At 38.1% G+C, this 15,546-nt stretch overlaps 1 protein-coding gene across 2 annotated transcripts; it reads right to left on the reverse strand.

Moving 5' to 3' along the window:
• Positions 1-2,022: 2,022 nt before the first annotated feature.
• psmd11b (proteasome 26S subunit, non-ATPase 11b) lies at positions 2,023-13,124 on the reverse strand. Of its 2 annotated transcripts, none has more exons than XM_042398459.1 (13): positions 13,004-13,124; positions 10,090-10,191; positions 9,763-9,959; positions 7,551-7,608; positions 6,997-7,191; positions 5,203-5,347; positions 5,057-5,117; positions 4,561-4,623; positions 4,343-4,468; positions 3,247-3,282; positions 3,109-3,160; positions 2,855-2,997; positions 2,023-2,699 (listed from the first exon to the last, which is right to left on the reverse strand). In XM_042398459.1, the coding sequence occupies exons 1-12, from the start codon at positions 13,092-13,094 to the stop codon at positions 2,855-2,857; spliced, it is 1,269 nt and encodes a 422-aa protein (XP_042254393.1). In that variant the 5' UTR covers positions 13,095-13,124; the 3' UTR covers positions 2,023-2,699. The 2 variants fall into 2 exon arrangements, with proteins under 2 accessions (XP_042254393.1, XP_042254392.1); XM_042398458.1 differs by having other exon boundaries at positions 2,023-2,704.
• Positions 13,125-15,546: the final 2,422 nt, after the last annotated feature.

Genomic DNA, 15,546 nt, shown 5'->3' on the forward strand with positions numbered 1-15,546 from the left:
TACTGTAAATAGATAAGATAATCACATACAATTAAAGCTTAAAGCTCTCAAGATATGTTTAATGGGTGTTAAGGGAGGGTAATTTGAACATAATTTTACATAATTTTTTTGTGTTTTACATCCAGAAATCTGTGCTTTGATTGGATAGCCTTAAAGATAAACTGAATAATTCTATAAATTTACAAAAGAATACTGTATAAAACAAGCCTTTATTTAAATTAGGTAATTTAAAGGTATTTCTGCAATGTTTTTCATGTTTTTGTGCAGATTTATATATTTGTTTAACATTTTAGCAATATTTTATATATTTTTTTACTGGACTGTAAAAATGCAGATAATGTCTACAGTAAATATCTGTATTTTTTTTTTTTTTTTTTAATTCTCTTTAGAAAGGTTTTTTTTTTTTTTTTTTTTTAACCGTTATTTGATGGTAAGTGTTTGGCAACTTTTGTTGCCAGACCTTTTACCATTTTTTTGTCAGGTGTCAGCTTTAAAAATGGAACATGTGTCTTTTTTACCTAACACATGAACACATACAGTAGGCCTCTGTTTTCATGGTCAAATTAAATGATGAGATGCTTAAAAGAAACATTTTAACTCAGTTGAACATCAGATAACAATACCAGTCTGTCAGCAATGAACATTTGCACATTTGATATTAATCTATACTGAAAAAATGAAGCATGTGAATGGCTGACACCTATATTGAAATGTTTTTTTAAAAAGGAACATGCAATTATAATAATAGAAAAACATTTAGTTTGAATTAGAGACAAATTAATCTCTTTATTGTGGATGTTGAAAGAGTCACAGTAAAAGCTGTACCTCTGTAAACAAGTGAAGGTCATGAAATCTAAAAAGTTCCTCTTCGTGATAGAATATTTAGATTTGAATATTTGGAAATGCTTCTTCTTCTTCTTCTGCACGAGCACGGCAGCTACAGTTAAAATGACACAATTGTGCTTATCATCATAAAAAAAAAATCTTGAGAGGAAAAGAAGGAGAAATCCTGCAGATGTGGTTGTTCTTTGAACACTGGTATGAGGAAATCTGATAAATGGGAAGGAAAGAGGGTTGTAAAACTAAACCTTCCTTGTATCTCTTGTGATGAGACCAAACCCAAACCAGAGAAAGTGTTTCACAGTAAAAATCATGTCTGCACCCAAGGCTGACACATCAAGTAAACATTACACCGCTTGTGTAAAAAAAAAAAAAAAACAATCCAAAGCTGTCAGTTAAACTGATTTAATGCCCTTTGATGTGAAGTTATTTTTTTCCAAATTAGTCACAAATATAGCAGCAGAAGGAAGAGGCTCATGTGGGTATTTTCTGTATTTTATAGTGTTAACATCCATATACCTGTTGGCCAATTTCCAGGTTAAAAGCACTACTGCTGACTGCCTGAACACCCATACTTTCTCCTAAGTAGTGTTTACATTTTCTGGGCCACATTCTCATTATTTAAGTGCATTTCAAAAACCCGTCTTCTCACCCTGATACTGTAAAACTGAAATACTATAGCTGACCAATGAAACAGTTGCCAGGTCAAATCTGTTTTTTTTTTTGTTTGTTTGTTTTTGGGTTTTTTTGCAAGAGACAAGACAAAATCCTTAAAATACAAAATATTTATTTTTGAAAATGTCTTTATAAGAGTAAAACAAAACAAAACAAAAACAAAAAAAAAAAATCAAAAAAACCAAATCAAAACCATACAAATTGTTTGGTTACTAGCATACCACACTAGTGCTAGGAACTAACAATGGATCAATGCTCACTCAGGGATAGTTCACAGACGCTCAGAGGCAATGAATACATCTCCGTCTCTGCCTTCTGGTTTCATATTGCACCCAAATGCTGAGGCAAACAAGCGCCGAAAAAAGTGGCACTGGTGGTGAAATGGCATCCTGTCTGTTCTATAAACGTACACAAGCAGGGAAGTGTGGGGGGAGGGGGGGGCAGACATGTGGCAACCATCTGATTCTTTTTTTTTTTTTTTTCTTAAAACAAAAACACAAAACCAAAACCAAATAAAGTGAGTTTAATACACATCTGAAATACAGTGGGGACTTAACTGTTGGCATTGATATGGTGAGAAAAAAAAAAAAGAAAAAGAAAGAAAAAAGAGCTAGAGGGAGCTCTTTGACCAAAATTCAGAATCCCAAGGAGCATCCCAACCTTCCAAAAACTGAACAGTGTGCTTCTGAAAGATATGGACAAGAAGAAGGAGAACGCCTCTTTTCTGCGTACGCGGTTCGGTAGCAGAGTCCGAGGCTGCAGAGGTCAATGTTGCACCTTTGAGGTTGCAGTGGAGAGACAGCTTAAGGCTCGGTAAGCCCAACCTTATAGCAGATATAAACATATATGTATTCTAAATCCTTTTAATCTTTTTATTGTGGTTGTACAATATTCCCTGATGGCCTGATTTGGCCGCTGAGTGTTATACAGAATCCTGAAGAGATATCAAAATTAAAAGAGGAAAAAAGAAAAAACAAACAAAAAAAAAAAAAAAAAGAAGAGAGAGAAGTGATTAAATTGTCCGTTGAGGGAGAGAAGGAGGGGGGGATGGGGGGGAGTTTGATGGGGGAATCCTGTTTGTTGCAGTTTGTGGGACTATTCGTTGCTCTCCCTTGTCCCCTTCTTAAAATGTTACACACGCTGGTCAAACACACACAGTTCCTCCATCGCACTGCCGTGGCAATCTGTTCTGAGGATGAACAAAGACAAAAAAAAAAGAGCATGAAAGCCATGTTTCAAAATAAATTACATACTGTACATATAAACAGAAAAATGTCATTAATCTTGACCTCTGAGTAGCTAAAGGGCAGTTTGTGTTCACTTCCTAAAGTATTCTCACCTATGTCAGCTTCTTGGCTTTGTTGTAAAGTGAATCCACGACTTTGCTCATGTTCTGAATTGTTTCCAAGGCTGCTTCGTATGTTTTGTCCACTGGAGGCTCTTCAAAAATGATCAAGACACCTTCACCCTGGTCGAGGATTCCTGTAGCAGAGTCAGAAAAATACATTTCAATTTACACTTCAGGCTTTTGCTCTTCCCCATACAGCTCGTATTTCTTATATCTGTTTTACAGGAACAGATGATTCCACTGACCGTGAAACTTTTTGTCCAGAATCATCTGTGATAATTTCCTCTCAACATCCCCCTGCAAAGAAAAACACATTTGTAACAAACACGCGTTTTAAGAGATGATGGTGATTTTAACACTCATAATACACTCTAAATACATACCTTTGAGAGTTTGATTAGACCTGATATGTGTTCTATCTGAAAACAGAAGGAGAGGGAAATTAAAAAGTTTCAAACCACACATTAACAAAGTTGTCCAGTCCTGCTTTCTCCACATCAGAACCATCTCCAGAGTTAAGCCGATGCTCCACCATTCAAACCTTGAAAAAAATCATCCACGCTTTTATTTTCTCTAGACTAGATTACTGCAACTCCCTCCTTTCCGGTACAACACAAAAATCCCTGTTCCACCTCCAACTAGTTCAGAACGCAGCAGTTCTGCTTCTTACTGGTTTTAACAGACAACATCACATCACCCCGATCCTGGCTTCTCTCCGTTGGCTCCCTGTTCATTTTAGAATTGATTTTAAGATTTTACTGATCACTTTTAAAACACGTCTGGGTCTGAAGCTCCAAGCTACAACCCGCCTGAGGAGATGAGGCTCCGCAGAATCAGTAGCTTCTTTTAAATCACTTCTTAAAACCCATTTTTACAGACTTGCTTTTATGTAATGTTGTCTTTAGATCATCTTTCTTTTAAACTTTTTATCATCTCTTTATTGTCTTTCTTCGCCTTCGGCCACCATCTTTTTAAAAGGTCAGATCTGTTATTGTTTTCTGTTTCATGTCTTTGCTTTGCGTTGTTTTGCTTTTTGCTTTGTCTGTCAAAGCACTTTGTAAACTTTGTTTTTAAAAGGTGTTATATAAATAAAGATATTATTATTATTATTATTATTATTATTATTATTATTATAAAAAAAAATACAAGATATAAAAATTATTTTATCTTACTAAAACTTGAGCGCCATCATTTCAACAAACAAGTACAATAGTAGATACACATTTAACTTAGAATATGGACATAATGCACCACTGTTATGTTTCACCTTTTCAAAAAGCATACATGCTAAAATACGGTGTGGACCAAAACACATTAATGATAACAGCAAGTAAACACTGATTAACCAACGTTTAAATTACTGACTGATTAATATGGTTGTCTTAAGTCCGGACAAGGTCACAAAACAACTGACACCACACTGAAGTACAAGAAAAGATTGTGGTAAGTTCCATACAATAAGCCTTGGAGCTTCTTTACCTGTACTCTGGAAAACGGTTCAATGACTCGGATGAGGTTTTGTTCCAGCAGGCTGTCGTACAGCTTGGCCAGGTGAGTGTTGATAATCGGGTCGTCCCTCAGCTCCGCTCTGTACTCTGTGAGGGCCTGGAAGACGCAAAACTTTCACTTAAAAAAAAAAAACAACAAACAACAAAAAAACTCAACAGCGAAGCAATCTGTGCAAAAAGGATTCGTACCTTTTCAAAGTCTGCTAATGATCTGTTCTTGCTGGCCTGGGCGACACATTTCAGTGCATCTGTCTGGAGGGATAAACACAAAAAAGAAAATAGTGTCATAAAAAAGCTCAATTGTTTACCTGTACAACACTGAGATGTCTATCAAATAGTTGTTTTACTTCTTGAATGATTTAGTCAGTTTTAAATATTGATACTGATATTCCTAAACACTGAAATACCTACAAAAATCTTTCAATGTTCACAAAATGTCAACCAAACTGCAAGACGCAGTAGTTTATTTACTTCACAGGGTGTTTCAGGAGGTCTTCTAAACAAACCAGGGCTGTTAAACACTAGAAGCTGCTCATTTACTTCAAACAAAACTAATAGTTTGAACAGTCATTTGGGTTTAAACCACTTTCAACAGCAGCATTTTCCAGGAAAAAAAAAATGTTGTCAATATTTAACACTGCTGCTCTGCCCGATCTGCTACCAGTAGAAAATGACTGGTCCTTGCCTGGCGGCCGGCGTATCGCAGGGCCAGTTTACCGCTGATCAGGGCTTGTACCTCCTCTGGTCTGAAAGAGAAATGAACAATGCCAGGCCATGCTATAGAAGTTCAAACTGTAAAACATTGTACACCGAGTTTTGAGTGCTACTTACAAGTTGAGAACAATTTTGCAGAGAAGCATGTATTTGAGCGCTGTGATGGCTCGGGGGCTGTCAATGGAGTCGTAGCCCTCAAAGGCCTCGAAGAAGTAGGAGTAGGCCGTCTTCCAGTCCTTCTCTTCTGCTGCATGGATGATCCCTGCAACAACAGAGACGACACGGCGTGATAGTTACCGTCTACGGCCAAAAACAAACTGCGTCAGTCACCTTGAAAGCTCAAAGTGTCGACACTGATTGGAGAAACTTGCAGGGCTGAAATTAAAACACTGTAGCAATAGAGTGTTCAGTCTATTAAACGTCTCGCTTATCTACACAACAGTCATTTAGAAACTTTGGTGCCGTGTTGATGTCACTGGATGTCGCCTGACAAGGACAACTTACTCATAATAAAATTGAACATTACTGCAGTATTAAACATAAGCTTGTGTTTCCAGTTCATGCTGCTGTTGTTAAGTCACTACAAGATTCTATCAAAGCCTCACAGCTCTTCCGCCTACAGACTGGTGAACACAAACTGTGTGACTTTGAGATGGTTATCATTGTGAAATGAGCTGAGTCACACTCACTGTTGAGGAAAGTTACTTTATGAATGGTTCTGACTGAGTCATAATGTTATTATACAGTCTTTGTGTAAAGGTAAGACCTACTGATGGTGCAACATGATGGCCACAAAAATGTGATAACTAACCGCCATAAAACTGATCATAAGTTTAAATCAGATTAACCAAAAGATCACAACACTGAGATCAAACTCTTTAAACAGTAAAACACCATTATCCAGTGTCTAATGCTATGTGTGCATTTCACACTGTAGCACCCCCCAGTGGTAGCATTAAATACATACTGTGGCAGATAATACATGCACACACACACCACCAGTTTTCACTGGGATTGTCTACTTTTTTCTGCCGACATAAACGCAAGCAATCAGAATAATGTGAAAGACGCTATCGCATGAATATTCTACACAGATAATCCTTTCCGTTCTTGTGCTCTGACTGCTGGTAGTTGGTAAAGACAGCGCGGTCTGGCAGATTCAGGGGTGAAGACAGGCGTTCGAGTGTCGACTGTACAGTTCTCTCCTCAACTAAGACAGGAAAATGAACCCTTGGATGAAGACGCCGCTCTCTCTCTCTGTTGTTCAGTACAGGATGTCTTTGTTTTAATAGTTGTTAAGGTTAAGATGTTTGGAGTGGTAGCGAATAATCTCTGCAGAGTTGCTGCTTCATAAACTACACGTACGACCAAGCTGAATTTAATCATTTCCAGATGAGTCTTGTATCAAATACGGAGGTTGTAAGACGAGTCATTGCTACTTCCCTGACCCATGAACCTGAGAAGCATAACTTGACCCAGCAGTAGCACAAACCTAATAAGACTTTTTCACACAGAAGACATTTTGACATGTCATAAAAAAAGAAAAGCACAGGTGTAACTAATAACAGTAACAATGCCTGTGTTCCTTTTAAGGGAGCCAGTTGCAGGTCTGTGTTACTGTGAACGCTCGTCGCTCACTGGACAATGGAACTGGGCCATCATTAAGTTTATTAATCACATCTGTTGGCCTTTTAAAAAATGTTATTACCAAATGCATTGTGTGGTTTCTTTTATCCTACTAAGGTGTCTGATGGTAGAGCTTCTCAAACGGCAATAAAGTCAATGCAAAAACTGAATCACTGTATCTGAAAGTTATTTTTACTCTGTTTTAATATGCTCTGTGATACTACTAAACCCCAGCTATCTGGTAACGCACGCATCATGTGAGTACGGACAGTGAAGACCTCTGACCTGACTGCATGTCCAGCGCTGCCTGGAGTTTTGGAGGACAGTAGATGGCGTTGGCGGTGGTCCTGGCTGAGGTGAGGGCTGCGCGGGCCTTGGGCAGGTTACTGAGAGCGTGGTACGTCTTACTTTCAAGCAACTGAACCTCTACCAGCAGAGCTTTGTCATCCATCTTTTTCAGTTCCTGGAGCAACTGGGAGCCTGAGGGAAAGAGTTATGAGGGAGAGTTAACGACATGCGTGTTAACTGTTGCAATAACGGTTTGTAAACAGCTAGAAGGTAAATGTACAATTATAGTCCTGATGTGTGCCGTTATTTCTCACCAGGCAGCACAAATGTCCATAAAAGCAACTTGGAATGAGATTGCAAGAATAAAATACATCTCTTGAAAGTGTTGTGCTGCGTGGACTAGAAGACATCTGTGTGGTATTCATGTTTGATAAACAAGTCGGGGGCCAATAGTCGTGTCAGCCTTTTTGTTATGTCTGTGAAGTTAGAACACAGATGCTGAAATATACCAAAAGAAAAAAAAAAAAGTCTCTCAGTCTCTAAGCACTCACCGAGCGCCAAGGCCTCCTGGTATCTTTTGGTGTCAAAATAGAGTGAAATCAGTCGTGCCTGAGGGAGAGAGAAGAGTTCTGTTAGACAGTCGGAGAGCAGCTGTGCTTCATCTTTTGCCTTATACAAGAGCTCCTACAGGTATCACGGACAGAATATAAATTATGATCATATAATCAATAAAATCAAAAGGACATAAACCTTAGATTGGACTTATTCCGTTGTATTGACCTGTTTCAACTGCATTTCTGATCATGAAGCCGTCTGATGGAAGACATGTGTGACATGTGTGTGACAGATGCATTTCTGTGCTTTAGAGTTTTACAGTCAGCATTAGTAAGCTCGACCACGGCTCTTTGTTTCAGGTTTCTTACACAATAACTGTGACAAAACATAACATATATTATAACTTTCACAAACAATCTTTGCAGGAAACATTTCACCTTTATGAAATCTGGTTTAATATCCCATAAACTCCTATTTTTGTAATCGTTTTCCAGGTATGATGGAACATTGGGTTATTAGTCCCGATACAATGAATGTAGATGAAGTCATTTAATAAATACAGTGTGAAAAGGTGATACCATTTAACTGGTTACATGGTTCTTTAAAATGTCAATCATCATGAGCAATTCATGGCAAATAGCGAGATGTTGAAATGCCACCCACACACGTCTTGAAAGAACACACCAAATTACAGAGAAAGCTCCTACATTTCCTAGAAATACTTGTTGACATTAAGTGCCAGATAGAGGAGGTGAACTAACTGTTCTCAAAGGTGGAATTTAACTCTAAAGCTTCATTTATACTCCCGAGCGGACGCGCACACGGACGGCTTCGGACACCACAGTCCGGGTAGTGTTTATACTACCTTCTGGGGTCCACTCGGGGATATATGTTCCACACAGGCGCAGTAGATCGCCGTCTACAGGAACACGACTAATTACAGGTACACGGATGTCCGCAAAGAGCCCACGCGCACACCCTCTAATGACGAACTATAATTTCAGCTTAACACATATCAAAATGCAGTATCCTGGAGCATTGCGTTATTACAATATAAGATATTTTCAACATGATGTTATGTTGTCTAAATTGTCAAAGACGGATTTAACACAGACATGGGCCTTGAAATGCAAAGCACATTCTTAATAGCTGCTCCTTTTCAGGTTGATCTCCTCTGCATACATCAGGTCTCCTCTCACAGCTTGAGCTCATAGTACACGCAGTCCTGTGATGAGCGTCTCAGAACAAACTAGGGCCTGTCAGAAGAGCGTCTGTCTTCTCAGCTTTCACTCATCTATACACGCCAGTTTCATTATGATGATTTTTGTTGTCAGAGTTCTCGGAGCCAATATGAAATCTTGTGTTGATCCTGTATTTTGTAATTCTGCCAAAATCTCCAGATATTCCTGGCTGTGAGTGTGAACCTGCTGGCAGTTCTTTGGCCACAAAGCAGCATTTTGGCTGCAATAGCAGGGTGATGTCATCATAGATCTCAGCATGTGGAGGATCATCAGTATTAGCATTATTATTATTATTAGTATTAGCACCTCGTTTTGTCACTTTCTTCGGGCAAACTTTATACATTTGCTTCATTATATTTATCAAGCTTCCTATTTTCATTTGGTTTTAACCCAAAGTACTGCCACAGTGCTACACTGTGTTACATATCTCCTGGCATGTGGATCAAATCACAGCATCTCCCACTTCATGAGTCACAACTTGTTAAATTTGATACGACTCCCTTGCAGCAACTATTTATGTTTAGTGATATCGCTTTTGTTTCCACTATCATTAATCACAAACTGTGCTGAAGAGTGGAGTTCTGTGAGAGGACGAATGCATCAGCTGTTGGCTATGTGGATAATTATTGGCCGATTTAAATAACCTAAAGAAAAATCTTTATATTTCTGCCTCTTCAGCAATCAAGGTGTCAAACATAATGCAAATAATTCACCTCTAATGGCATAATTGGTGCTATAAGTTATTGCAATGGATCCAGCAATATGAGGATCTATTCTATTTACAGACAGGCTGTTGCCAGTTGATGATGGTGACCAGTAAAAATGCTGCCCTGTTGCCCAATCCCAGCAGTGAAGCTTGCTGATATTTCAGTCTTTTCAGAAAACACTTTAATGATGGAATTAATAATATTTTGCACTCTTTATGCTGCTGCAAAAGCACCCACAAGCCTGTTCTAATCCTCCTTACCTCCAGAGCCTGTCGTAGGAAGGTCCTCTTCTCGGCCTTGGCCCACTCAATGCATTCAAGACACAGCTCAACCTCCTGCCCTGTTGCTGCCTCCATGTCAAGGAAGAGGTCCAGCAGAGAACGGACCAGCCGGGCCGCCTTGGCCTTGCTGATAGAGATCAGGAAAGGCCTGACGAATTTCAGCAGACCCCCCAGCTCTGGAGACAGCCGTGAAAGGAAATGTATCAGAAATACTTCAGAGATTTATAGTATAAGTAGTAAGAGACGGTTCAAGTAGATCTGGGCTTAGATGAAAACTTCATTTATACTGTTGAGTTGAAACGTTACCTGCTGCCTGTCCTGTCTTGGCCAGGAGAGTCCCGAGCTCCAGGATGCTCTGTTCTTTAACCCTGACAGCCTCCTCATCGTTCTCTTGAACATCTCTCCTCACTGTTACAGAAAGACAACAAGTTCACATTAGAAACTTTTTATTCTTCTAAATCCTCCAATATGATGCAACCTGTGAATTTTATACTTGGCAGAGAACTATAGTGAGACATTAATTCAACATACCAAGTATGGTTTCTGGACTTTTAAACTTTGGAAACCATTATTTTACTTCTCATATTTATTTTTAAACCCACACATAAATCTTACAGCTACAGATTAGAGCTGCAATGATTACTTTATAAAGCAATTAGTCAACTGACAGATAATTAATCACCAAATATCTTAATAATTGTTTAATCATTTTTAGTCATTTTTAAAGAAAAAGCTCTCTGATTCCAGCTTCTCAAATGTTAATTTAGTCTTCTATGATAGTAAACTAAATATCAGGGTTGTGGACTGTCAGTCAGGACAAAAGAAGACATTTGAGGATGTCATGTTGGGTTTTGGGAAACAGTGATCAACACTTTTCACCATTTTCTGATATTCTACAGACCAGGTGACTAATCGTGTAATTGAGAAAATAACCAACAAATTCATTGATAATGAAAATAATCATTAGTTGTAGCCGTACTAAGGCTTATTCACATTATTGATGAATCATATGCCTTACTTTATAAAATGCCAGGAAACGGGTGAATGATGGTAATAACAATGTCCCAAAGTCCAAAGTTAGGTCTTAAAATAGCTTTTTAGTCAAATAAACAGTCCAAAACCAAAATATGTTCAATTTACAAGACTGTAAAACAGAGTGAAGCAGCTAATCCTCACATCTGAGAGGCTAGAAGCAGTGAATGTTTGGCTTTATGCCTGATAAATGATCTACACCACTTAAAATTTTTGTGGAGTGACTTTCTGTCGAATGTCTCATAAAAGTGTGTTTTTTTGGCGCACACATGGTTTTATCATTTCAATATGTATAAACATAGTCCACTCCACAGAATCTTTGTCATTTTCTGTCCCTTTCTTACTGTTATGTTTGTGTTTATTGCTTAAAGTTCATGTATATCTCGCTCTCTGTTGACATCTGGACCACACTGAATTCCTTATACTTGCTACTTAGCCAATAAATATAATAAATAAATCTGATTTTTAAAAAAATAGATTAATCAAATAATCACTGTGACAAAGAACTAAATGTTAGGTTAAAAATTATTTACATCTGGGAGAAAAAACAGTGTAGCAGGACCAGCGATGGAAAGTAACTAAGTACATTTACTCAAGTACAATTTTGAGGTACTTGTACTTGATGCTACTAACACTTCACTACATTTCAGAGGGAAATATTGTACTTTCTCCACTACATGTATTTGACAGCTTTAGTTAAAATTCAGATTAATATTTTACATAAAATAATATCTTCTAATAGTCTAACTTATCTTCTCTTTTCTGTTTTAAAAATTGTTTGGGCAGTTTGTGTGAAAGGTGCTTTATAAATAAAGTATGATACTCTTATATAATATGATATAATATGATGCAGCACTATTACTATTAATCTACTCAAAGTATCTGAAACTGGCTACACATTGATAAACTACAACATTAAAATACTCTTACATGTATTTGTTAATGATAAAAACAAACAATATAATATAACACTCTAAAATAAGCCATTCTGCATAAACAGTACTTTTTCTGATAATACTTCTGTACTTTTACTTAAGTAACATTTTGAATTCAGAAATTTTACTTACAATGGAGTATTTTTAGATGACAGTATTTCTAATTTTACTTGAAGTAAAACAGTTTTAAAAATGTTTTTCTTCTCATTCCTACAGTTGGATGTTTGAGCTTCGCTGTGTAGAGTTTGACACTAGAAGGCTGTTTTTACATTCAACTGCTGGAAGTGGAAAGTTTCTTGTTGCTCATTGAAAATCTGACTTTAAAGCTTGTGTCTACAGGTAGGATTTGTGACATCACAACTATTTTGAAAGCCAATCCTGGTCCAATATTCAACTTGGACAAGTGTGATGTGGAAACTCCAAGCCTCCAGTGTACAAAACACTAAGAACTGACTTTACAGTGAAGTAGGAGACATCTTGAGTCCAGCTGTTAAACTTTTGAAATGAAACATATTCATAGAGAGAAGCAGTGGATATAATTTTAAAGGACTTTTATACTGTAATTGTCCTTTTTTGTGTCTGTGGAAAAAAAACATTATTGTTCCAAGCAGAGTATTTCTATATTTCCTCATAAATGTCTGGAGGGGATCTTTAAGTAAAGGATCAGAATACTTCTACCACCACTGACAGCTACTGGACTAGTGTGACAAGGCAGTTTGAGGACAGTGATGTCTGTGGGAACTGTTTACAGTTCATAGTAATGAAAGTCCCATTTGTCATTAGTATACGCAGACATAAACACACGAGAAAACCTTGGCCAACCACTTATATTTTGTCCCGTTGTCAGTAAAACATAAAGTTTTCTTCGCTTTTCTCACTGTGGTATTAAGATGGTTTGAGGCTTTTGACAACAAGCTAATGACGTTAGCCACAATAGTAACTATGCTAACGTGAGTGTCTCAAGTAGAGCTAATAGCAGTTAGCTATTACAAAGACACAGCATCACAAGATCCAAATACATTGTCCAAAACATAATATTACTGATAGCTGTAACACATTTCACGGCCCGGCCTAAAGTTAGCACAGGAGCTAACGAGCTAACAAGCTAACATCCAGTTACCGTTACATTCAACAGTGAGTCAGCACGGAGCACCGCCGGCTCCGGCTAGCACGCACACCTCGCCAGCTAGCACCGACCGAGAAATAACAAACCCCGGTGGACAGAGGGGAAATATCCGTTTCAAAACACCTACCTATTGAGTGGAGAATGTCGATAGAGGCGTTGCGGTCCGTGCTAATGAGAGACTGAGCTCTCTGAAACTCAACCACTGCTGCAGCCGCCATCTTCCTTATTCAAATGCTGCTTGAATGAGAATTACGTGCGGGCACTACGTTACTTAGCGTATGTGACGTCACTGTGCCGCTTGCATGTCGGGATTGAGGCTTTTTGGGAAATGTAGTCCTACCGAAAATAGGTCGTTCAAATTAGACTCTCTTTATTGTCAGTCCATCCACATGCCAGTATTACATTTGGTATGTATGACTGCCTGCATGTTAAACAGGTAGACAGTGCGAGACATAAAATACACGACATAAAACGTTAAGGATATAAACTGAACAATCTGTGCATAACATAATTGTGCAAGAGATGAAGACTGTGGTGCAAAAAACAATATAGACTATAAAACAGGACATTAGTGCAAAGACACCGTAAAATGCAGGTAAAACAGAGTAAACAGATTTAAAATGTATCAAAAGCTCCCTTTTCTACGCATTTGATTACAGGGTTGTATTATGGAAGTATTAAGAGAATAAAATGTATTATTATTATTATTATTATTATTATTATTATTATTATTATTATTATTATTAATAACATATTTTATTGTTAGAAGTAGTAGTAGTAGTAGTAGTAGTAGTAGTAGTAGTAGTAGTAGTAGTATTGTTATTATTATCCCATGCAATGTTATTCATTGCAGAAGATGTAGGCTATTTAAAAACACCAATTTAGTTGTACTGAATCTACGTAGGCTGATACACCAAGAATCACTACATTAGAACAATTGCTTCTAAAATTCTTTACATAAAAACAGCTATACATATAAATCTATAAATTCTCTAATTGGACGGATGGAATCAAAATCACAGTCCTCAAAGCTGTATCTAACAGCACAACTCATAAAAAACAAAAAACAAAAAAAACCCAAATGTGACTAAAATAAGGTTGTAAATATCAGCGTCACTATTGCACAGATCATGCTGTAGCCTGTGACTCATATAGGTTACAGGTAGAGGCTGTTATCATAGAGCAGGTCACCCACGCGTTCCCACAGCTAATATTTAGTGCCAGTATTTTAAAAAAAAGAAAAAAAGATTGAATTGAAAATGAAACAAATTTCAATTTCAATTTGTGCAATGTTTTGTGCAGAACTGTATTCTTGGTGGGAAAGCAGGACACAATCCTGTGAAACCATATAGGCTAAAATAATGTAACTGCAGCGTAGTTTATATAGAAAGAGCACATGGTGGAACTCTGATTTAGACTATTTTCGTTTATAGCTAGTATATGTGGTCAAAGGGGATTATTTTCCTAAAAGGAAAAAATATATATCATTAAGGTTCACATGCACACTGGAGAGTAATTTAAGAATACACCTTATTAGCTAGGGGATTCAAATAGGACAAACACAAAGGACTAAGCAACTGGGGTGCTTATAGAAACCTATGACTACCAGCTCACTTCATATTTAAGTGTTTACAAATGAATGTTGGTGGTTTGGTGGGGATGATGCCATATGTTATGTAGAAAAACATCCTCTGAGTTCACTGGGTTCAGTGTGCTCGAGTGCCTGTTGTGTGTGGCTATAGGCGGAGTTGTTTCCCCAGCAGAAACAGCACCGCGCACAGAGCGCAGAGCGGCGCCCCACCACCGCCTTTGCGTCAACCATCCTCTCACACAGTCAGTGTGACACAACACAACATCAGCCCCTCGCAGCATCCGCATCTCACGGCCAGGAGGACCAGGAGCACATCTTCATCCAAGCATCCATTCCACAACTGCCCACCATCGTCTGCGCACCGCCGACACCAGGCGTGTTCATCCACAAGCTTGTGTTTTTATCGTGTGTGTGCCTCGCCTCGGATTATTCTCTCTATTGCATTTATATTCTCTGGGATGATTTTATGTTTTAATCGCGTTTTATAAGGAAAAACAGGCTTGAGACGCGGAGCATCATCGTTACAGCGCGATTATTTTTCCTCATTGAGCTGGAAATCTGGTAAGTTTGTTTTATTTTTTTTGGAACACATTCGTGCTGAATGTGCAGCAGTTTAGATCGGAACTGCAGATTTTTGGTGGATTCATTATATGTGAAATGGGAAGAGAGTGATGCGCAGCTGCGTCTTAACTGGGAAATATGAGAATAAATTGGCATAAAGAGGACGTGAAACTATAGGCAGCCATATTCACCGAGATATTTAGAGATATTAACGGATAAAAGGGGATTTTTTTTTCTTCATTTTTAAGCCACCGCCTATTATGGGCAGCGTTCTCATTTCGACGCAGACGCTCAGTTTCAGCACCATGGAGAGCACCCGATGTACACAACTCCTCATCACAGAAGAAGAAGATCAATAAATCCTTTAATTTTACTCCACTGGTGTCACATTCAAAGCTGATATTTTGTATTTTCGCCTCCACGATTGAGGGATCAGACATCAGATTGATAGAGGGTGATGGAATGAAGGATTGAACACGCTCGGATCCTGCGCAAGTGAGCAATGTCGATCTATCGAC

Source organism: Thunnus maccoyii, chromosome 20 (assembly GCF_910596095.1).
Source record: "Thunnus maccoyii chromosome 20, fThuMac1.1, whole genome shotgun sequence".
Lineage (NCBI taxonomy): Eukaryota > Metazoa > Chordata > Actinopteri > Scombriformes > Scombridae > Thunnus > Thunnus maccoyii.